This window comes from Daphnia magna, linkage group LG1, assembly GCF_020631705.1.
Source record: "Daphnia magna isolate NIES linkage group LG1, ASM2063170v1.1, whole genome shotgun sequence".
Lineage (NCBI taxonomy): Eukaryota > Metazoa > Arthropoda > Branchiopoda > Diplostraca > Daphniidae > Daphnia > Daphnia magna.
This window is the reverse complement of record NC_059182.1, coordinates 14,529,814-14,553,186: the sequence shown is the minus strand read 5'-3', so window position 1 is coordinate 14,553,186 and position 23,373 is coordinate 14,529,814. Positions and strand designations below refer to the sequence as shown.

At 39.5% G+C, this 23,373-nt stretch overlaps 3 protein-coding genes across 9 annotated transcripts; all 3 read right to left on the bottom strand.

Annotated features, from left to right (window-relative positions):
• Positions 1-670: 670 nt before the first annotated feature.
• LOC116916964 (soluble guanylate cyclase 89Db) lies at positions 671-7,253 on the bottom strand. Of its 5 annotated transcripts, XM_045173266.1 has the most exons (20): positions 7,169-7,217; positions 6,980-7,021; positions 5,951-6,149; positions 5,702-5,815; positions 5,383-5,558; positions 5,214-5,308; positions 4,988-5,125; positions 4,071-4,160; positions 3,878-4,012; positions 3,260-3,434; positions 2,693-3,102; positions 2,453-2,628; positions 2,282-2,389; positions 2,051-2,219; positions 1,840-1,983; positions 1,702-1,783; positions 1,549-1,620; positions 1,378-1,487; positions 1,200-1,292; positions 671-1,127 (listed from the first exon to the last, which is right to left on the bottom strand). In XM_045173266.1, exons 6-20 carry the CDS (start codon positions 5,223-5,225, stop codon positions 1,038-1,040), a joined length of 2,004 nt encoding a protein of 667 aa, XP_045029201.1. In that variant the 5' UTR covers positions 5,226-5,308; positions 5,383-5,558; positions 5,702-5,815; positions 5,951-6,149; positions 6,980-7,021; positions 7,169-7,217; the 3' UTR covers positions 671-1,037. The 5 variants fall into 5 exon arrangements, with proteins under 5 accessions (XP_045029201.1, XP_045029205.1, XP_045029213.1 ...); XM_045173270.1 differs by lacking the exon at positions 6,980-7,021 and having other exon boundaries at positions 7,169-7,253; XM_045173271.1 differs by having other exon boundaries at positions 674-1,127; positions 4,988-5,132; positions 6,980-7,211.
• Positions 7,254-7,439: 186 nt separating this feature from the next.
• LOC116917009 (soluble guanylate cyclase 89Da) lies at positions 7,440-12,490 on the bottom strand. The gene is made up of 14 exons (XM_032922350.2): positions 11,254-12,490; positions 10,494-10,583; positions 10,288-10,422; positions 9,999-10,173; positions 9,415-9,830; positions 9,150-9,346; positions 8,981-9,088; positions 8,747-8,915; positions 8,519-8,662; positions 8,377-8,458; positions 8,236-8,307; positions 8,063-8,172; positions 7,866-7,958; positions 7,440-7,770 (listed from the first exon to the last, which is right to left on the bottom strand). The coding sequence occupies exons 1-14, from the start codon at positions 11,293-11,295 to the stop codon at positions 7,678-7,680; spliced, it is 1,926 nt and encodes a 641-aa protein (XP_032778241.2). The 5' UTR covers positions 11,296-12,490; the 3' UTR covers positions 7,440-7,677.
• A 143-nt stretch (positions 12,491-12,633) lies between these two features.
• On the bottom strand, positions 12,634-22,989 carry LOC116916985 (soluble guanylate cyclase 89Db). Of its 3 annotated transcripts, XM_032922316.2 has the most exons (15): positions 22,838-22,989; positions 21,982-22,427; positions 18,507-18,731; positions 15,752-15,926; positions 15,019-15,434; positions 14,737-14,942; positions 14,526-14,633; positions 14,285-14,453; positions 14,187-14,204; positions 13,973-14,116; positions 13,800-13,881; positions 13,672-13,743; positions 13,499-13,608; positions 13,325-13,417; positions 12,634-13,044 (listed from the first exon to the last, which is right to left on the bottom strand). In XM_032922316.2, exons 2-15 carry the CDS (start codon positions 22,021-22,023, stop codon positions 12,976-12,978), a joined length of 1,929 nt encoding a protein of 642 aa, XP_032778207.2. In that variant the 5' UTR covers positions 22,024-22,427; positions 22,838-22,989; the 3' UTR covers positions 12,634-12,975. The 3 variants fall into 3 exon arrangements, with proteins under 3 accessions (XP_032778207.2, XP_032778215.2, XP_032778230.2); XM_032922324.2 differs by lacking the exon at positions 14,187-14,204; XM_032922339.2 differs by lacking the exons at positions 18,507-18,731; positions 21,982-22,427; positions 22,838-22,989 and adding an exon at positions 16,017-18,006.
• Between the last annotated feature and the right edge of the window lie 384 nt (positions 22,990-23,373).

The window sequence follows — 23,373 nt, the reverse complement described above, 5'->3', positions numbered from 1 at the left end:
CATGGAACACAAGACGACTCGTTACTTTTCCCAATAGAGCACGATAAACGGAGTTTCGCTGTGGGGCAAAAGTCACGGCAACTATCATTAGCAAATTATAAATTAGTTTTAGGTCGTACATGGGAAACGAATAAAAATGATTTTGGATGGTCTAGTTTTAATGTAAAGTGATGGTGGGCGTAAAATTTCTAAAGCATCAAAACTTTTCCAGAAAAATTTTCCAAGTATTAAGTCCGTTCTATAAATACCTTCTGATGTCTTTTAAATTTACGGGTAATCGCCACAGATAAACAAATACAGCAATCGGTTCTGTCCCCCCTAGAGAACTTGGTATTGATAAAGGAATCAGGATAATAGTCACACAGGGAAAAATAGAAATTTTGTGCCGTTTCTCGACCACTGACTTACCACCCCAACTCACTCGAAACAAATCAATCTCATCCGGAGACACGAGCTAATTAAAGAAAGTGTATACCTGTATACCGGCTAGTCCAGCAAGCCACTTGGTTACCAACGTTCTTGAAACGTCCTTGTCCGAGTTGGGAACAAAAGGTTGAAACCAACGTCAAAGAAGCTATAATTGTTAAATATTTTCCTGGAACATAGATTTGACGTCAACGTACCCACCACATAAGACATATTATTCATTTTATGTAGTTATAAACACATTCACTCGCGATTGAATGTATCACCAGTATCTTGTTAACAAGTAAGATGAAGGAAATTGGTCGTCGATTCCTTCTTTACACCGCTAAATAAATACATCAATGTTAACACCCCTTTTCCTAATGAATTAATTAGACAACAAAAGGCAATCAAACGTTACGCGAGTGGAATAATTCTAAGGGGACAAATCAGGACAGTATGTCCAAAACAAAGAGACCTTACGAACCACAGATGTCTCGGCAATTTTGAACCAACAGTGGAAACAAAGAGGTGTGGATACGTATTTCAACTCGTTTTACTGGAATTTCCTTTTATTTTCATCGGGAATAGTTACGTCTTGCGGAAAATGGTGAAGGAGAGTTCCACCAAACTCAAGTGGCACGGCAATCATCGTCATGTAACAACCGATCTTGAAGAGGATGGTACCGTAAGAGCCAATGGGTTTCCATTTCGCCTTTACCCTATTAAACGATAAGTGAAATACTAACGTATTAATATGGAGAAGAAGTAGCTTAGTGTAAAATTAGGATCACCTTGATCATTATAGTTCCTCGCATTTCACAGATGAATCCAACAAAACATTGCAGAAGGTTATAAGATGGCCGAGAAATGTGAATTTTTCCCGGCTAGCACAACATTTGCCAAAAAATAAAAGCGATAAATTCTTTAACCATTTCCAATAAAAAAAATCGTTGATTATGATTTTTGTACCAAACTGGTAGTTTGCATCCGAGCTGCAGTGTTGACGGTGTCACCAAAAAAACAATACCGTGGCTGTTTCCTACCCAAAACTCCAGCAACTGTGGATCCGGAGTGAACACCTTCAAACGTTACATACATTTTGTGATGAAATTGAACGATTCAAACTGATATGTTGCAAACCTATGCGAATATGAACTGGTGTAGCACTATTCACAGACAACTCGTTAATGACGTCCCGAAATTCAAGCGCCACTAGTCGAAATTTTTAAAAAATTATCAATTCTTTCAGATGCAATTTCGGAAAGGACTGGATAATGATAAAGGAATGGATACCCATGCAAACATCTTTGACGTGTGTGTCGTTTCTCGTCGGTGCACCTCCGACAACCATGTATACTTTCCCAACCGTCTCCACCTGTACAAACTAATTATACGATGCTTACAATTATTCTTTTTTAAACGAAAACTTACCTTGTAAACGTTGTGCTGGTCCATTATTTTGTCCAATGCAGAGAAAATAGCATTCATGTAACTGACGGCCTCTAGCGCACTTTTAGCCATTATATCGTCAATGTTTGTCATTTCGACAAACGAGACAGTTATGCTGTCAAAAGCCTAAGCGAACGTTTGAGCGAAATTTGAGAATTCTTAGCAACGTTAAAGGACAGCCACAAATATTCACCTCGCAGGTGTCAACCGGTTCTTTGCCTCTCCGCAGGCTTTCGGCGATTGATTGAGGAATCATAGAGTAGAGCAGTTCGTCCCCTCTTCGCTTCCATTCGTCGAGAAGTTCGTGAGTCCTATGCAGCTCATTTGCTTTTTCTTCAGCTCGTTCGTAAAGATCTTCCAATCTACAACGATTTCTTTTTCCCTTCAAAACGAAATTTTAAACAATTATTCCGCATATTTTTACCTGGAATTGTGCTGCTTTCCTGCCATGACCATTTCGCGACCGTGTCCGTGCAAACTGAGATCATTGAGAGCGAGGCCCAGGTCGGACAAGTCCTCCATGTCGTTAATTCTTTAAGGAATTTGTTGACTGACATGAAATTTGTTTGTTCGCTTGAATAATTATTGTGCTTACAGTGGATTGCAGAGATATACGATTGCTTGCCAATCTTGGATATGCCGCATCTCTCCGCGAAGCAAAAGTCTTCGGGGTTCTTCGTTCGACGCAGTATCCAACAAAGGACGTTTGCAACTACCATTATGGACCAATGTCATTTCCAGTTCACAGGCGACGCGTTGAAGTGTCACCAACTAGAGTCAATAAAATTTCGTCAAGAGCGGATGTGTAGTAAAAACGGTAGCAAAATAAAATTACATTTTCCCACGTGAGGTTTAATCTGGGACGTCGCAATCGAGCAACTTCTGGTAGGATTTGTCCAATCAACATCCTTGACGAAAATATTTGCTTCATCAGGTAGCCAACAGACATTATCTTGAGATCTTGGCTAAAAATCAGACTGAAAGGGAAAAGTTTCAGCAAAGTGCGACTAGAGAGTTCAGTTGATGGTTCTTTTCTGCAGTTTGTCGATTGGAGAAAGTTTCCTTTACGCTCGAGGGCCATGGCCCCTTTTTCAATGGTCTTACAAGCCATGTAATTACGATTGTCGAAATTAAGTCGAATTCGAAATTGGTAGCCAACGTCATTGCATCCGTATGGATTTTCGGAAATCGCTGTCATGGAAAGACGAATGCCGTAGAAATCCGTGGCAACTTGATCCAACAAACCTGTAAAGAATTGAAAAAAGAGAAGGTTATAATTCATTAATCATTGGAACCATTATTGTACGACAGGCCTCTTTTTCACCTGCGTTTTCAAATTAAATGTTTGGAAAGGGCAAACGTTTTGGTTTCAAATGGATCGCTTGCCAACAGAGGCACTTACCGTAAAGGAATGGGTAGAATCCGTTTCGGAATGTTCTGTAGTGTATGACGACACCGTTGTCATCCTCTTCCAAAACGTAAATAAAGGGATGTTCCATTTTAGGGTACCTGTATTTCATGTGCAGATGGACGCTGTCTATTCCGGAAAGAAAGTGGCAGAAGAATCGTCCACAACTCTATATCGAAAGCAAAAAAACATTTCAGTAGTCAAACAATTTCAAATCAGATTTATTGATCTTAGAATTACGTCAGTCCATTTTGCCACTAAATGTTTACTTCTGACTAACATGCCTGCTTTTTGAACTTACTACGGTTTAAAAACTAAAATCAATACAATCTCTTTGAAAAGTATCAAGAATTTGAGTTATTACAAGTATGATATTACAAACACAATCTCCTCAGTTCGTCAATAAATCCTGCCTATAACTTTCTTTTCTTTAAATTGTTATTTTGCCGTTATCCTCTTACACCGAATTTTTCACGAAACGTTCTAGATTGACTGCAATCCTTTAGACGTACGCCAAAAAAACCAATTTGTATCGTAGTCAGAAAAGACGGATGAAGACCGTCACAAATAGAAAATAATGCACACACAAAAAGAAAGATAACGTCTGTTTACTTTGATCAGCGTTTCATATTTGAAAGCCCCAGCAGCTCGTATGAAGCAGCGTCCAAAGTAAGTAAGACATTCTTCCGCGGTCGAAGCGTCCGTGATTAAAGTCACGGCAGCGCCCGCCAATTTCATAACCAATTCCTATTCACAGAGAACGTTCGAAATTAACAATTGACGAGTCAGAGTGTCAGCTTGTTACTTCTGGATAGATGCTGTGAGTGCAAAATGTGGTGTTCTGGTAGCCCGCTTTTTCTAGAAGAGACAGCCACACGTCGTTTCCATACTCCATCTAAGTTGACGTGTGTGCGTAACACAATCAAGAATGAAATAGGAAACACAATCAAGAATGAAATAGGAAACAAAATTCGATAGAGACAAGGTCTTGAATTTCTACTGCACGCGTAGCCAATTATGAGGTACGCCACTTGTTTGCAGGGATTAAATTCTTAAATCCTTTGTGAATAATCTATACAAAAATTGACGTTGAATCAATCAATTGAATGGAAGCAATGGATTTCCACAAGAATACAGATAAATAAACTACGACATGTTTTTCTTTTGAAATCAAGCATGTAGAACACGGACTCTTACAGACTGGGTACAAATTTCCATATAAACCGACAGCTTTCCTTTGAAAAGCCTTCAGCAGCAACATGCTACTTAGCTATTGTCTGCAAACGATTGTCAACTAAAAAAAATTTTCTACCTTTCTTTTTGCTACACATTACGAAAAGTACAATAAAGGATCCAGATTTAGTTCCCGGTCTTTTTTTTACCGTTTCCCACACTTATTTCGCCAACGCATGCTATTTTCGTCAACCTACGCGCACTCGTAAATAAAGCAAAATCTAGAATGTCGTATTCGCATAGGCATAACCGTGTAATTACACAGCTTCCTTCTAAAGACTCTTATTGTCTCTTAAATCTTCTATGCATTAAAAGCGATACTCACTATTTATTGCTAGAGCGTATCCTTTACGGTGTAGCCTACGTGATCTCATACGCAACGATTTTCACGATACATTTCCAGCAACTGAAGCATTCACGATGTGCAAGCAACTTTAGAACGGTAGTCGGAATCAAGTAGAAGAAGGACACGTGAAAGTAAATCTGTACCTGAACAATGGAGCCTATGGTCTCGAAAATTAATCCATACATTTCAAAGAGATCCGATTCCAACGAAGTAGGCAATAAGATGAAAAGAAATCGATTCGGTTGCGACTTTCGTTTCAATAGATGAGGCCTATCTTTTATCTAAGAACTTGAGCACATAACAATGATAGGATTTAGTTCTTTTAGTGCCGGATGACAATCGAGTTGCTTGAGTAACAGCACTTCTTACCGTTTCCTTCATCCACACCTGTTACTCTGGTGACGAGTACCCTTTGCGTAACTGCTCAAAAATCAGTTTAGTAGAAGAAATGCTTAAAAGTGGAGCTGAAAAAGACAAGAAAATGGCTATCATATTTTCACTGTTTACTTTATCCCGATGAATAGAATTTGTTTCTTACCTGTGGAAGCAAACGCGTCTTTTGATTTAGTCGGACGTATGTGAAGCGCTTATATACCGATATTCTAGTAGCGGTTCGCCAAATGCGCGCGGTATCATTTGGGGCTTGATACGCCAACAACTTTAAATCGCGGGAGCATGCGTACTAGCCTGATCACGCTGATGCTACCATGCTGCCTAAAAGACCAATAATCCATTTCTTATTTTTCATTAAAAAGTTTTAGGGGTTTATTAAAACGAAGAGGAATTCTTTCCACGAAAATCGATAGATTCATAATGTAGTTTATGAATAAAAAATAAGGAATGCGTTTATGGCGTACCGGAGAGAATCTTGATGACGCCGGTCTGTCTCTATTTGTTGTCCTTCGTGATGTTCGACACTCGATGGATGGATGAATGCACACATCAGGCATGAACAATCCATGATGGGAAACCTGAGAGATAAATGGGTGTACTTACAGCCATGGAACTTGAGACGATAATGTTATGCCCAAACTGTCGCTGGCATCCACACAATAAGGCCATTATTGACCGTTAATATATAACTATTTGAACGTCCTGTTACTCACGCATAGGTGTAAATGAACATTGGCAGTATTCGAAAAAGGCCACATGACACTGGTAAGACGTGGAGGAAAACCCACCGCATCATTTCTTGCAGTTTTCTGTCGATTTAAGTCTTTTTTTACGTATTCACGCTGCCTCGGGAAGGCGCCCCATTCCATTTTGTAAGCCACAATGAAGCACGGCGGTACCACTGTACTGGATCTGCGTAGCGATAAGAAAAAAGTTCTTTACTAATAAAATTATAGAACAGCTGACATACTTTAAATCATTAAAAACAACAATAGGCATTTTCTTTATTGTATAGATCCATTATAGACACACAGATAAAGAACTTCTACAGTTTAGATGCGATACAAGTCTCATTTAGCTCCAGCCCAAAGGTATGCTTTAGAGGTAGAGTAGGAATATCGAGAAAATGTAATTTAAAAAAAAGAAAGGCGGTGGCCATCGTGGATTTTTTGTCTCCCTTTCCTCAATTCCGATGCGCTGACGAATCCCGTATCTAAAAAATTTGAAGCTTCTCGGAATCTTCGAAACCAAGAGATATTAAAAAAAACAAATAAGTGCTGAGGGGATGATGGAAAACAATAACTAAATGCGATAAAACAGGTGCAGCCTTCAGTAGACCCGATTTTCTTTCTCTTATCGACCACAGACTGGAATATCGCAGATGAACGTACACAATCGTATAAGAAATAAAAGGCATTTCAATTAACATACGAATAATTTACATGCCATTTATTCAGCTGTCAGTATCTATACTGTAATGGACAGACACATCACTGTAAGACTGGACAGCATGTCATTTTGTGCCACTATATTCTCATTCAAGTTTTGGGGGAACGAACAACCAACTAGATAAAACCACATTGGTCGTACCTGCTAGTCAGTCTTCATCTCCCAGCTTACTGATCAGCATCAAGTACAAGATAATATTCATGCAATCACTGCTGCTTAATCGGTTTTTCAAGTAACTAATTATGTTTCAGTCGAACATGTTAATTCCTCTCTTCCCACTAAATCAAAATTACCGTTGAAATGGAAGAACCTGTCGAATCCCGTGAACTGCATGCCTTTAATGACAATAACAATACTTTCAATCGCTTTCCAATATGTACCACAATTACACAATGTGCGAACAGAGAGAAGATTGATGCACTAAACTACACCGGTAAAAAAGAGAAGGACCAGCAGTAAAAGATACTTTCACTGTCGTTTACCATTGGACTTTCAGCCTGCCAGTTTCTTCATCGGCACGTCTCTGACTGGATCCTTATTGCCAGGCACGCAGTGTTATAGCCTGTTGGGCATTTTCAAAAGCAGGATGAGGCCGAAAAGGAGGGGTTCGCAATTCTCAAATTGTCTACCTTTTTTTCTACAAATTTCCAAAGGAAAGGTCACGGTAAAAAATTTAGTTCTTATCCCAACCTTCTCTATTGTTTTCTACCTCTTCCTCTTTTATTCACGTCAGTTGTCAGTGTCAACTACACAGGCTGCTGGGGTCTTCCGGAAACCAACCTATGTCGTGTGAAATCGCGTTTCAATTTGGGTTCATGAAGATTTATTTGGCAAAAAAGGATAAGGGACGATACATCACACATTCGTTAACTCATAACACTACGGAGATCGAGAGGCACATAATGTATAGGTTCTCATCATGTGTTAGTTAATTCCAGAATGACCGAGGAACAAGTAGTAAGAGTGTATTTAATTGTTTCCAGCTGCTGTGTTATAGAAAATCCGATTCTTCGTCGTCAAGGGACGATTTCTTCCGAAGCGGTTGGTATCGTAAAAGCCAATGAGTTTCCATTTCGCCTTTGCCCTGCGAATCGATTAAAACCAAGCCAAACATATTAACTAATTAATATTTAAATATGGGGGTGTTTGAACAATATCGCTCTCAGAACAACGTATCACCTTAACCATCACGATTCCACGCGGTTCACAGATGAATCCATCAAAGCATTGCAAAAGGTTGTAAGCTACGCGCGAAATTTGAATTTTGCCAGGCTATCCCAACATGTTGAAGCGCATAAAAAGGAGAAACGAAACAAAAGTAAATACCATTTTGCAAATTTTCTAATAGTATTTCTAAATTAAATTGAGTTGTGTACCAAACTGGTGGATTGCATGCGAGCTGCAGTGTTGACAGTGTCGCCAAAGAAACAATAGCGAGGCATTTTTCTGCCCAAGACTCCAGCAACCGCAGGACCAGAATGAACTCCTTTATGTTGGACAACAATTAGTATCTACTGATCGTAACATTTACAGTTACAAAGAATCTAACCTATACGAATCTGGACACCGGTGTCGTTATTCATGGACAACTCATCCATCGCGTCACAGAAGCCAAGGGCCACTAAAACACGAACATTGAATTCGGTGAATTTTTTACAATTGTTTCGCACTGATCAAACACGTATCGTACCCATACAAACGTCTTTAATGTGCGTTTCGTTTTTGGTTGGAGCACCTCCAACTACCATATATACATTCCCTATTGTCTCCACCTGAACGCAAATCAGATCAATGATTAAATCTAAAATTTTCGCTTTAAATTATAAATTAACCTTGTAAACGTTGTGCTGATCAATAACATTGTCCAGTGCAGAGAAAACGGCATTCATAAAATTGACAGCCTCTAGCGCACTTTTAGTCATTAGATCGTCCATATTCGTCATTTCGACAAACGAGATAGTTACACATTCAAAAGCCTAATCGGATACAATAGGAATTATATTCACGACATTTTATTGCTATCTAGAATTCAAGTTAAACATTCAGACCCAAATATTTACCTCACAGGTGTCAATCGGTTTCTGGCCTCTCCGCAGGCTTTCGGCAATTGATTGAGGAATCATAGAATAGAGCAGTTCGTCCCCTTGCATTTTCCACTCGTCGAGAAGTTCGTGAGTTACTTGCAATTGATTTGCCTTCTCTTCAGCACGTTCGTACAAATCTTCCAATCTTAAATTATGTCATTTAAATGTTTTTAAGTACTTAATTGGCCAAGAAGGTAATATTCCACCAACCTAGACGTGTGTTGTTGTCCTGTCATGACCATTTCACGACCATGTCCGTGTAAACTGAGATCGCTAAGCGTGAGGCCCAGCTCGGACAAGTCGTCGATGTTGTCAATTCTAAAATGCAAAATGCATTAAAAAAAATTCAACATTTCACGCTCGCTTTCTTTAAAATTACAGTGGATTGCAGAGATATATGATGGCTTGCCAGTCTTTAACATGTCGCATTTCGCCACGAAGTAAAAGATAATTAGGTTCCGCCCTTTTTGATCTGGGTGACATTGTCCTGGAAACCTTCGACAATGAATTTTCGTCATTGTTTTGGGTAACCAGCATAATTTCAAGTTCACACGCAACGCGCTGAAGAGTGACCAACTAAAATAATTAAACAAGTCTAGTTAAGATCGGCTTTAAAATAAAAAAATTAAATTTAGAAAAATTACGTTTTCCCAGCTTAGATTTAACCTGGGACGTCGCAGTGTTGCAACTTCAAGTAGGGAGTGTCCGATCAACTTGCGACGTGAAAACAATTGCTTCAGCTGATAACCAACAGAGATTATCTTGAGATCTGAACGAAAAATCAGACTGAAGGGAAACAGCTGCAATAAAATGCCGTTCGATAGTTCAATCAAAGGTTTTTGTTGCTTGTTGCACTTTAGGTTGCCGAGGAAATTTCCTTTCCGCTCCAGTGCAATCGCACCATTTTGCATGGCCTTGCAAGCCATGTAATTCCGATTGTCAAAATTGATCCGAATTCGATATTTAAGGCCTTCTTCATTGTTTTCATTTGGTTTTTCTGGAAGCAGGGGCGTAGAAATACGAAGGTCGTAAATATCTTTGGCGACCTGATCTAATATGCCTAATTCAAAAGAAAGTAACAAGATTTTTAGATCAAATGGTGGCTTCTTTTTGTCCTTCCACTTCAAAAATTTATAGTCTAAAGCAGCAAGGGAAAAGTCTAGGCTATAGGGAAAAATGTGCCACTATTCCGTTTAAAAAAATGGTGCCACAATGCAACAAATTTTACCGAAGAGGAAAGGAGGAAATCCGCTCCGAGAAGTCCTGTAATGTATGACCACGCCATTCTCGTCTTCTTCCAGAACGTATATAAAGGGATTATCCATTTTTGGGTAGGTGTATTTCATATGCAGGTGAACACTATCGATTCCAGAAAGAAAGTCGCAAAAGAATCGCCCACATCTCTATTGATCAGAAAAAAATTTGTTGTTAAAAACATCAGCAACTTTTCTATCCAAACATACGTAAAAGGTGGACTCGGGTGCTTATATGACATAGAATAGAACAATAAGTCTTACTTTGATGAATTTTTCATATCCAAAAGTTCCAGCTGCGCGGATGAAACAGCGACCGAAGTACATAAGAACATCATTTAACGTCAAACCGTTGCCGATTTCAGTTACGGCAGCCTTCGCTAGGTTTGCAACCAAATCCTGAGATATTTGTTCAATCAATAAATTTATGATTGAATAAACAAAGTCAATTATGATCCACTAAATATTACATCTGGATACACACTATGCGTGCAGAAAACGATGTTTCGATAGCCTACTTTTTCTAGAAGCGAGAACCATAGATCGGTTCCATATTCTGCCTAAAATAGAAATATGTAGAGTGAGACAGACATTAATTGGCCGTGCAAAACGTTACTAAATTGGTATTTTAATTTTTCGTAATTAGTGGATATGAAAACCGATTGGATAACTTGAAACACTTTAATTTTTTTTTAAGCCATAAGATTCTAAGAAATAATTAAGACAAACAAAGTAATGCAACGAAGGGTAGTATACTATACTGTTTAAACGAAGTTTCTTAATTGATTGTGTAATTAAAAAATATAAAACACAACTAATTACTTTATTGGATACAACGGGATTTACGGTCCCCTACTAGCGTTGTTATTGGCCTAATTTCTTTTTAATAAACAAAAAAGTCATGAAATTGCATGAACACTAATTATGTATACCTAACCTGTCAGTAAAGTGCATCGGGATATCTCAATACTTTTGCCAACCGTTAACTAACTTGCGTAAACGTGACATTCAACATACCGCGTTTTACAATGTAAAATGGAAATGACAGGAACAATTAGATCTTAATTAAACCGTTCAACTACAATGTCTGTATTATTAGACTATTTGCGATTTGTTATAACTTTAATCATTAATTTCAAAAGCCACATTCTGCAAAATCTTACTATTCTGATAAATTAGGTACAACAAAGCCGTCGTTTAAAATAATAGAAAGCTTTTAACTTTTCTTACCTGAACGATGGATCCTATAGTCACGAAAATTATTCCGTACATTCTGGAGAGTTGATTTAGGGTACACTGAAATCAAAGAAGTTTTGTTTTCGAGTCTCCCAGTTCAAGGAACGAGGAAGTTTAACCTTGAAAATGAAAAAATGAAAGGGTACATTTAATTTTCTGTAATGTGTCAAAGAAACTTGTCGAGTGCGGATTGCTGTGCGGTCGAAAATTTCAGGTTAATGGCACTCAACACAGCCTTTATATTGGCTATCAACACTAGAATTTTTGGGCCACTGTTGCTCACACAAGCTTTTTCTTTAAGCATGCGTAGTAGCTTGGACCAAATGCCTGACCAGTTTTTCCGTCCGCATACAGTAACCTATTTCTAAGGAAATCTGCGGATGAGAATGCAATGTCTGAACACCTCCAGGTGGACATTTCGGTATAAACATTTCAGTTACTAACTATAGATCAACTCACGGAATTGGCAGGTATAGTGGGATTTTCTTGATCAATACTTTAAACAAGTCAGCCACTACGGACCATTGTTTTTTTCTAAATAAAAATCTAAGAGGGTAAAACAAAACAAGTAGGAAGTTAGTATCAAAATTCAAGCGAAAACTGATGATCAAACGTTGTCTCAACGAGATCAGGGACGCCCCTTAGCGTCTAAACTAAAACCAAAAAAGTGAAACCTCTAACAAAGACGTAGCAAATGGTTGACGTTGATGTTACGTCATAATAATTGCTTTTTACTACCTGAAATGGTGACAGCGATCCGACGACATTCACTCTGTTTCTTGGGAGCTGCTAAGTTGCTGGTTCGAGTTTACTTTTATCTTTCACTAGTCAGAGATAAAACTGTGTCGGAGAAAACACTTGCACACATCGCTGAACGTAAAGATTAAGAAAAAAATTGCATCCAACGTTTGTTAGTGATTGCGAGTTGTGTTCACAATCAACGGTGTAGCAGTGAACCCGTTCAAAAAAAGAAAGACAACAAAGAACTCTCTGTTGGCGTGGAAACAGCCCGCCAGGGATATAATCCTTACGTAATACACTTAATCGACAAAATCAAAGATAGCCTTAAACAAGATTAATCTATTTTTACTTCCATTAAAAAAATTCCTGGACACTGAATCATTGAGTTGAAAGAAGTTTTTTGTGATTGCGTCTGATTCTTCCCAGTTGCAACGGAATGACATCCCCGTTTGGCGTGGAAATTGGACAACTTTTTGCCTGCAAATTACGATATTGGAAACTCGTCGTGGACGGAGAAGTGAACAGTGTTCGATTTGTAAATAATTCTGCAAATTTTCTTGCGGGACGAAGCGAATTTTCAGACGAAACCAGCGTCACATGAGTAGAATCACTCCGTTGATAGTAGAAGTGACGTGTGCGCAAGTTTTTTTTATTGGTTATTAACATACGATAAATAGGATGACTGTAACACATCACTAGTAATAAAAATACATGGCTAGAATCATGTCGATGTCTTAAGTTTTTGTTTGTCTTTTTTAAAACAATGCGATTGGTATTTTGTGTCTTGGTTCACGTTGGAAACCAACGTAAATTTTGTTAACAAGATCAAGATGTGTTTGGTGCTCGTCTAAACATTGCCAAAAGTTGTCTACGCTTAGCCGACCTGTAGTTTTGAGATCGATCTTTCTATTGTAATGCAGATCAGTGTGAAATGGACGTATTGATGCGGAAGAAAACCGACAAGATTAGTGGAAATCATTTCGGTTCTTCAATGGACGGCAGTTCGTATCTCAGCAACCAGTGGGTATTCATCTCTCCTTTACCCTGTCAATAAAAGATTGATTTAAAATGTTTTTAAGCAAACTCGACTGTAACGAAATGCTATATCGACTAAAGAGCCTGGAATAAGTTCCATCACAATAATGGATAGGATAGCCTTATATCATTTAAGAAAAAAATGTTGAATAACAAATTGTTATTTTCAGTGTGATAAATTAATTCTGGAATTGACTCAGGAGCGGGTTGAAAAGACGGGAAAATAGAAAATGAAAAGATGAAAAGTTCAAAAGTAGAGAGCCAACTTTCACCTACGATCGTACCGTACCTTAACAAGCACCGTTCCACGCAACTCGCAGACAAATCCATCCAACTTCTGCAAACGACAAAAGGAGTTGTGAGAGATGTGGATCTTCCCCGGCTGAATGGCCCCCAAGTAGATGGAAGATTAAGTTTTATTAAACGAGTAATTGATGTGAAATAATAAACACAATTTCTTTACCAAACTGGTTGTTTGCATGCGAGCCGCAGTGTTGATTGTGTCGCCAAAAAAACAATAGCGAGGCATCTTTCTTCCAACGACACCAGCGACCGCCGATCCGGTATGAAAACCTTTACAAATTCAAACATTTGAAATCTAACGATGAGGTTTTCGTGGATGTTCAGTTTGCATACCTATGCGAATGTGTACAGACATTTCTGAACTGTTCACGATTTTTTCGATTTCGTCACGAAAGCTCAGTGCCACTAGAAATCAATTCGAATCAACATGTGATAAAAACCATTTAATAAAATCAAATTACCCAAAGCCACATCGCGCACGTGAGTCTCATTCGTTTCCGGTGCGCCACCGACCACCATGTACACTTTACCCACAGTCTCCACCTAAATGACGGGCTTATCAAAATTAATCTTTTACAAAAATAATTTTGACGCAGTGAATATTCATAGCGATGAAAACACCGAATAAACAAACCTTGTAGACGCTGTGTTGGTCGATTATGTTATCAAAGCAGGAGAAGACAGAGTTCATGCAACTAACCGCCTCCATGGGACTGGTGGCTGTGATTTCATCGATGTTTGCTAATTCAACGAACAAGACCGTGATACTTTCGAAAGCCTAGAGAAATCAACAGAGACGAAAGTCACACACCCCCTATTCGGGTTCCGATATTTATAGAAATCCTTACACAAAGGATTCTTGTGCCCTTTTTTTTCAACAAATCGAAACCAAAAGATTTCAAAGAAAATTTTTATCAGTTTTATCAGTCCGTTATCTTTTTTCTACCTGACACGTGTTTACTGGATCAGTGCCACTGCGCAAACTGTCGGCTACCGATTGCGGGATCATGGAATACAATAATTTGTCTCCGCGCTTTTTCCATTCGTCTTGCAACTCGTACGTTTGTTGAAGCTGTTGCGATCGCTCCTCTGCTCTCTCGTACAAATCTTCCAGCCTTTTTAAAACAAATGTACTGTCAGTTTAACTGAATCAAGGTATAAGATCATGAAATTGTAAAACAAAAAACCGTGAATTATGCTGCCAACCGGCCATAACCATGTCTCGACCATGTCCGTGAAGGCTAAGATCATTAATTGTCAAGCCCATTCCATCCATGTCTTCCAAATTGTTGATTCTAGTCCATTTCATAAAACAAAAAAAAAAGGCAGCATAAGTGATGGCACTATCTAAATAAATCGTAGTATTATTAATTTATTGCGCATGTTGTAAATACTGACAGTGGATTGCACAGGAAAATCATTGCGTCCCAATCCGATAGATAGCGCAACTGTCCTTGCAGCAAGAGACGTCGGCTTTCCTCTTTCGCTCCTCTATGGGCCACTGCGTCCGCTCTTTCGGGAGCCAAGTGGCGCGTGTTTTTCCTTTCTATTTGACTTGCAGGCAATATCTCCATTTCACAGAGAACTTTTTGAAGGCTGTACAACTAAACAAAAAGATGAAAGACGAATTTTGGCAATCAAATCTCTTGCGAATCGGAAATGGTAACAAGATTTTATTACATTGTCCCATGTAAAAAGGAGCTTCGGTCGGCGAATTCTGGCAACATCAGGCAACGGTTGGCCAATCAGCATATCGCCCGGAAACATGTTCTTCAACTGACGTCCGGCCGATATGATCTCGAGATTCGGACGGAAGACCAACGTGAAGGGAAATAGCTGCATCAGGATGCTAGACGATAGCGACGACAGCGCCTTTTCCGAAGCTATTGTTTTGACTGATCCTCGATTCGAAATATTTATTCGACCCAGTTCCAGCGAGCCATTACAGGCCGCTCGACCAGCCATATAGTCTCGGTTATCGAAGTTAAGTCGAAAACGAAACTGATAGGATTCCTCTTGGCTGAAAGGCGTGTTTGGTAGTTCTTCTACCGTCAATGGGATCCCGTAGAAATCGTTGGCAATCTGATGCAGCTGACCTAAGATACATTTAAAAAAAGAGATTTTCAATTGTGAATCCCAGGAAATTTTAGACTCGTTTTTATAGGCATCCTAAGAATTAAGAAATATTCTCCTTACGCTGCCGTTTACAAGGCATTTGCATATCTATTTTGGATACTCTAAGCAAATCTCTTGGAAAGAAATACTCGCGATGACAATCGTCTTTTAAAAGGGGATATCTACTGCGTAAAAGTAATTGTGTAGCTCGCGAAGAGCGGGGGAAGTTAATCACATCGCCACCCAATCTCAAGTTAATTGACAAAAAGAAACGCGTGGCCCGATTTTTGAGCGTTACCAATTAAGTAAGGACAGAAGCCGTTGCGTGTTGTTCGGTAGTGAAGCAGAACACCATCTGCATCTTCGTGCGAGATGTACATACTAGGAGAAACCATTTTTGGATACATGTATCTCATTTGCAAATGGATGTTGTCGATGCCGGTCAGAAAGTCGCAGAAGTAACGTCCACAAACCTACATTTAATTTTAAAAACAAATAAATAAAAGAAGCTCAAGTGAAAAGCAGCTCACGCGATAACAATAGAAAGATCAAGTTAATAATACCGCAACCGCCACGTACACCATCGAAAATAGCTTCCATTGAGAGCACGAAAGACCTTCGTTGCCACACTCACGATCCGACAGCCAACCCGAAAGAAATGCGGAAGGTAAGAAATAAAAGAAGACGATCCTTGACAATGGCAAATATCGACCAACCAATGTGTCAGGAACAGACCCACGCAAGGTTTATACTGATGGCCAAATCGATAGGGGCCACGAGATGTTCCAAGTTGAACGGGTGTTTCCAATCACCGGACGCTCGTAAGCGATATATGAATTTGAGCAATCGAAATAAGTTATACGTGCACTATGGTAACAAGCCGACAATATGGGCAGCTTAAGGTCGACGCTTCTTTTTTTTTCCTGTTCGAATTCGCTTACGTTGTTTCATTGCTCTCACTTCCGTACGCACGGACACAGGAAATGAAATCTATCTCACGGTAGACAGACGACTGACGAGCACAGCGAGTTGAATGGCTTCCTGCGATATCCGTAAGTTACAAACGTAGACACAAGAAAACGAGTATGACAACTAGAGTTCAGATAAATCTGAAATCAATAGCTGAAGAAATCAAAACAAATTGAGATGACAAAGACTCGTCGAGATTTCTTCGTGCGATAATGAAAGGCAACAAGCTGCAGGGTTACTGGGTAGGAAGCAATCAACGCCAAGGAGTAAGAGGTATTAAGCATAAATCGTGTCGGGTTCATTGAGTATTACCTATTGGACAGGAGAATGACTGCCAAAATAAAGAACGGGCTAAATTACCTCATACAAAAAAAAGCATAAACTACATACAGTCTAGGAAGAAATCCATTTGCCAATTCCCCTAATCTAGAAAAATAGCTGACGGGAGCTTGCTTTATTATTCGGCCAATAGTGTGTTCACTATTTTCTATAAAATTGCCATTAACGACTGACTGAAAAGCAACAGAAAAAGATAAATATCTTGGCTAGGTACCCCTAGATTTATTGTTACAGCCCGGGCTGCCATTATACCCTAGCTATATCACTCGTCGTGTACTCAAGCTAGAAAAAAATCCTTTTCGACCCTCTCCACGTTATTGATAGATCAAGATCGGCAGGACCACTGCCTATTACGAGCTCACAGAAAAAGATTGGACTGAACATATACGTGGTATGGCCTTTGATTCAACGATGAAGCCTTCTGCGTCGCCTGTGGTCTTATTGCCATCCCTGCCTTTGGTACTCAATAGAAAGGCTTACCTTCGTTCTGGTCTTAATAGCTTTTGTACAGTCATTCCGTACAGATACAAAGATTACGTACGATAAAAGAAGTTTTATGGTGGCACAATTTTTCTTACCTCGCTCGGTTCTTTGCGGCAAGTATCCTTGACGTTCTAACGATTTTTTTTTTTATGAACGCTTTCAAACGATTTTGCCTGCTGGATTAAGGTTTTACTGGCCACTATAATTCTTTGAATAAAAACACTAACGTCATCCATAAATAGTTAATCTTAATAGCTGCCACGAATAAAAAATGAAAAATTGCAGTGATTTCTGAAACTATCAACGGATGGAACGAAACAAATTCCAAGTTTGATTCATGTTACAATGGCCATATTTTGGTTTTTTGGAAGGACACGGCCAAATAATCCGATTCTTATTTGACATTAAGCACAAGAAACGATCGTGTTGTGAAGAAAATAAACAACAACACAGTCGTTGCGTTATCTAGCAAAACACACACCGCTGCACATCCATTGCTAGAACATGTGGTTTACCGTTTTCTTCAAAAGATTGATTCCATACAAATGGAGGCAGTTAGTTTTCACACGTTTTTGGCATCGATTCTTTGCGTAACTCACCCGATATCGAGTGGTGCAACTCAAAAAAGGGACACGTTATGTACCGGCCGCGCTACACGCCCTATCAATTCGGAGGACTGGAGCAAAAAAGGCCTTTTTAGAGTGCACCATCAATTTCTGTCAGGGTATATTACTTGATACGTTAGCGTCACAACCTTGACAGGTTCAGTAACTTGTGGTTAATTCAATTTTCAACAAGTTAAACTTGTAAAAAAAAAAACATATTACCCCAGCACGTCCCAATTAACTACTGTGATGACGCAAGTCTTATTGAGACGGCTGTGGTCTGTTTGAACGACTTTGTCGCCACCAGCACTGTGTACAAAGACACCATTGTAATGGTTGCGATGAAAGAGTGAGAAATCAACGACTAGAGGATGTTCCGAATGATGGCCTCACACATATGGCTTCGCACACAATAATGAAGATTCCATTATAGCTATAGACAAGACGCAATTTCTTCTCACCACTCCAATTCTTTTGATGTTTCTTATCGCAAGTATAGAGCTAACACAGAGCATCCCCATTCGTCAACTTCTTTTCTAAGCTTTTCATACTCAACGCACCACGGTTTAACAATAAACAATTCTGCTATGACTTAGGGTCTTTCCGAGAATTCAATCCCAACGAATGAAAAGAATCGACAAAAGGATAAAAGCTTACTTTGATAAACTTTTCATAGCCATAGTGACTGAAGTAACGGACGAAACAGCGGCCAAAGAAACGTAAAAAGTCCTGTCGGGTTGAGCCATTGGCAACAAGCGTGACGGCAGCATCGGCCAGCTTCATAATCAGTTCGTCCGGATAGATGTGGTGGGTACGAAAGACAGTGTTCCGGTAGCCGACGCTTTCCAAAATGGCCAGCCAAGTTTCTTCTCCATACTCGAGCTAAAAAAAAAATATTTTTAATAAAAAAAAAAGGGGGAAATCAATTACGTTTACGCGACCAGCGACATTAAAGACGTTTGGGCACTGGCCTCGGCTATATATAGACGTGGAATGTTCTTTATAAGTTTTATCACCGTGACGTGCAAAGGGGTTTCATGACGAAGGCGACACATTAGCGAAACGATTGTGATCTTCTTTTGCATTGAAAACGACACAAACGGAGAGCAGAGCAAGTCCGAGCCAAATTACGTGATCGATTTATCGACCAACCTATTAATCCATCTGGCTTTCTTACCGGAGGTTCCGACAAATGGACCATAGAAATAAATCTAAATACTACGGAGGCAATAACAGCAGCCAAAATTTTAGAATTTCCAATAAAATTCCTCTTGTTTATTGGCTGTCGTTATGCGCGCAATGGTGATTCTGCTGTCCAGGCTCATTCTCCTGGTTTAAAGCATTGTGACTTTGCATGAATATTGAGAGAGTCTTGTGTAATAAACGTCAGAAACATTATCAGAGTAATTTGAGCAAGATCTTAAAAGAGCGCAACGGCAATCTAAGGCTGTCAATCAACCCGAGCCTTTTACTAAACCCCCTCGTCCCTCTGGAACACGAGGCTTAGAATAAAATGCTCGCCGTACGGTGCGTGTTTATTGAATAAAGTCAACGAAGACGGGGCCAAGAACTAAAACTTTTTGTTATGTTGGATTTACGGCGGAGAAAGTCCTTCGTAAAAAACGGGTGTTAGTGATAATCAAAGATGTCGAGAATTAAACCATTGCGAAAAAGAATCACGTTTTTTTATGCGACTTGCCCAAATGGAAGAAGAAAAAGAACTAAATTTTAAACCTTTCTTTTTAAATATTTGGGTTGGTTGGCTTCTACGCACACATGCACACGTGACACGCCTTCTTAACATATCTTCGTCTACCGATGTTTTTCTTGAGACCCACATACAGCACGCAATTCAATTAAAAGAGGGAAAGAAAAAACCCGAAATTCTTAACTGCATTTTTCATTCTTAAGAAAAGAACCACCGTAGTCAACTAGAAATCACGACGCCAATATTTTTTTTTTTATTTCCTCCCTCCTCTTTATGTTGGTGAGCAGCTGGTGATGGGTTTCGTGAAAACTTGACTATCAAACGTTGAGGTTGGCTATGAATTTATGAAAGAAAAAGGAAACGGCGCCGGTAATGGCGGATTTCTAAAAGATTTGCATACAAAAGGCAACCGTTTCCTTTTTTTCAACCAGTATGGCACAAACCAGTAACTCCTGCGTGATATTGCCGTGTCACATCTTTCCGAAGCGGACGTTAATTCTCAAGTTTCAATACCAAATGGCGGAACAGTATAAATGCATTTACATATCATTGTTTTCAAAGCTTTTGATGGGTTTTATATTCAATAGAACAAACACCTTGTGCTCGGAAGGACGTCAACGTTGACTTTGCACTTCATCAAAAATATTATCGGAGAGATTTGTTGCAGAGTAGCTAAAAATCGCGATAGAGATTATGCCAAAATCAGCTGAAAAAATCTAATCTGTACGTGTCTGTCGTTGCGTTCTCACATGTCTAATCAAGTGAAAAGTGCATGTCTAAAAAAAAAAAAGAGGATCGACAGGGAAACGTGACCATGCTGCCGAATAAATATTTTTAAAAGGAAAAAGAAAAACGAACGATGTTTCATCGATTTGATCTGTCTACTTTATTGGGATGTTTCATTTTAAACATGAAAAACCTTTTACATCTAACAATTTTCGTTTTCTCTTGTTTTTTTTGTTTAAAGGATTGTGTGGGTTAGTAGCGCGCAAACGATGGCGGTGCTAATCATAACGTCCTTTCCACCGCCCTTACTAGACGCTTATTAATGTGTGGATTTCTGCGGCGTGACTAAAGCCGGAACTTGAGGATTCCCTGACGACCCAGAAAAAAAAAATCATAGTTACTAAAGAAGGTTAACGTCGGCTATACTTTGTGCCTTTATTCAATAACCTCCAGAACGCGGTGGGAATTTCCCAAACTGTGAAACACATCTAACTCACGGCCATATAGAAAAGCTGTTCGTTTCCTGACTAGCTCATAGACTTACTCCGAACCTCCAGGCTTGAATCTTGATGAGGCTTTTCTTACCCAACCCACTCTCCCTTTTCTTAAGCTAGTCTCAAAAGATTCTTATAAAAGGCTAAATCGTGACTACCGTTTTGTTCAGAATTTCCACAGCAACCGTTGGATTCAAATGTGTGGATTCCCCTTACATTGTTTAAGCTTCTTTCCATCCCCCCGCCCCCCATCCTTCGAATAAGTCGTTCATCAGGTAAACGAATCTTGGTCCTCCTAAAAGATGTCACAGGGATATGGCGATTCACCAAACCTTGCAAAATCAATTTACAAATAGTTTAAAGGTCAAAGCTTGAATAATACACCGTCTAATGCAAATATCAAGTAGCAAAGAAGAGAAGTATAGTGTAATAAATAAACATGAGGATGGCCAACAGGGTCCAAATAACAGCCAAAGAACTTGCTGCCAAGTTTTTTGTCCCCGTGCTTCTATTGTGAAGGACAGACCGGACCGCATGAAGAGAAGGCTTGATTCGTTCTCCAAGGAAACCAACACACACACAAATGAACAAATGCGTCCACCTTTACGCCGAAATGAATTTCCTGCGAATTTACCCAGTCCAATAAACCCGGTTACCCAAGAAAGATTTATCGGGCGGACAGTCGTTATTCGAGATAAGCCACGCACAAACGAATGAATCTGGGCGGTAAGAATGTTAGTGTACTACGTAGTGACGTACTGTACGTCGTCTCACAATTCAAAGCCTTGCCAACTACAATGTTTAGATAATAGCGGCATAACAAGGAGAGAGCCGAACGGGGGAGTTTTGTTGTTCTGACACATGTATGCATGTTCCGTATAACATACTAGCTACGCTAGATTTGATTAAATCGGGATAAGGACATCAATCATGACCAGCTGCGTCCCGAAATAGCACGCAAAATAGATTTTTAAGTGGGGAAAAAATATTCTAAATAGATACCAAGGGAATTTTCAGGCCTACTCCCCTCTTGAACTTTTAAAACTTAAACGCGCATTTCGCGTTTTCAGAGACGAACCAGAAAGCCCCACTTTAAAATGGATAACGGGGAAAGATATCATCCGGAAAAAAAGCTATTCAACGTGTTGTGTAAATATCACGAAAAATAATCACAACACTGCGAAGAGAAAAATGAAAGTCTTACCTGAATGAAATGCTGCACGGACTCCAACAACATGCCATACATGGCTGTGGCGCGGAAATAATTCGAATCTTGGAGGGGAGAAACTGCCAAATTAAGCTGACGAAGATGACTTGTTCTTCTTCTTCAGACGCGTCTCCTAGAAATGCTGTAAACTCGTTTCTTTCTTTAGTGTAATCCTGTCCAAACAGGACAAGCCGTCGGCCTTCCGTTCACGATTGGATGGTCAGCGCAGACGACGTCTTGCAGTGCATCAACGTGACATTAGATCCTGTTCCGCGTTGCCAGTTACAAACAGACGAGTGCAGATCAAGGTGCGAGATGGCTAGTGTCAGTCAGGATGGCTAGCATCCGTTTGGGAACTTCCTCATGGGCGTTGGCACAAGTCTCTCGCCTCTTTTTGCGCTCTTGTTGAATACATTGACGTCGGGCATGCGCATCAGCCATACCTTTGGAGAGGGAAACAAAAAATAATAAGTTGGACGTCATGTGGCATTTTCTGTCGCATCATCTCATATGAAACGAGAAATATTTTACTGGGACGTACACAAACGACAAAAAGAAAATGAGAAGGAATGACAGATAGAAAAAAAAAAAAAGGTGACCAAATAATTGGCTCTTAACGCAAAGCATCGCTGGCGTGCTTTTGTTGGCTATCTTTGCGACCATCCATTAAAAAGAATCGCCTTTTTATTTTTTAATTAGAACGATAAAACAGCGATTTAGTGGCAGAAACAATAATTAACAATACTCTTATTTTATATTCACAGCCACCATTAGCGTATTAACGAAAAATAGTCCTTACTAATAAATATAGCTCGTTGAATAAACATTCACTGGAGATCTAAACGTAACTTACTTGCGTCAATTGCAGATCTTTGTAGCAGCTGAAGTAGCTCATTATTCGCAGATGTTGAGAATTGGGGAGAACTGTCAACGAGATGCGAAATGAAACTGTCAATAACTTTCAACCTTCACTTCCCGAACGGCAATGAATACTGAATATTTTCGAAACGATTCACAACTCGGTGAATACAAAATGTGGGAAATGGTGGAGGAGAATGGGAACGCACCCCTCCCTTTGAAGGTTTCTGCGAAAAGGTAGAACAAATGAAAGTTGCCAACCCCTCCCCCTTCTAATATAGGGGTTGGGATCTCAAAAGTGAAAATTGTGGAAAAGGATGAGAAACCAAATTTTCGTTCCTTACCTCCTCCCTTCCTTTGACAATTTGTAGAAAAATACCCCCCAAAAAGTGGGACATTGTTGAGTGGGCAATCTGTTGAATATTCATGAGCCAATGTTTTTACCCACTGCATCTTATTTGTTTCAAATTTCGTTTATGCTTCAAGTAATTTGCGAATGCATATGCAAATGAGCTGCAGCTTTCTAAGGTG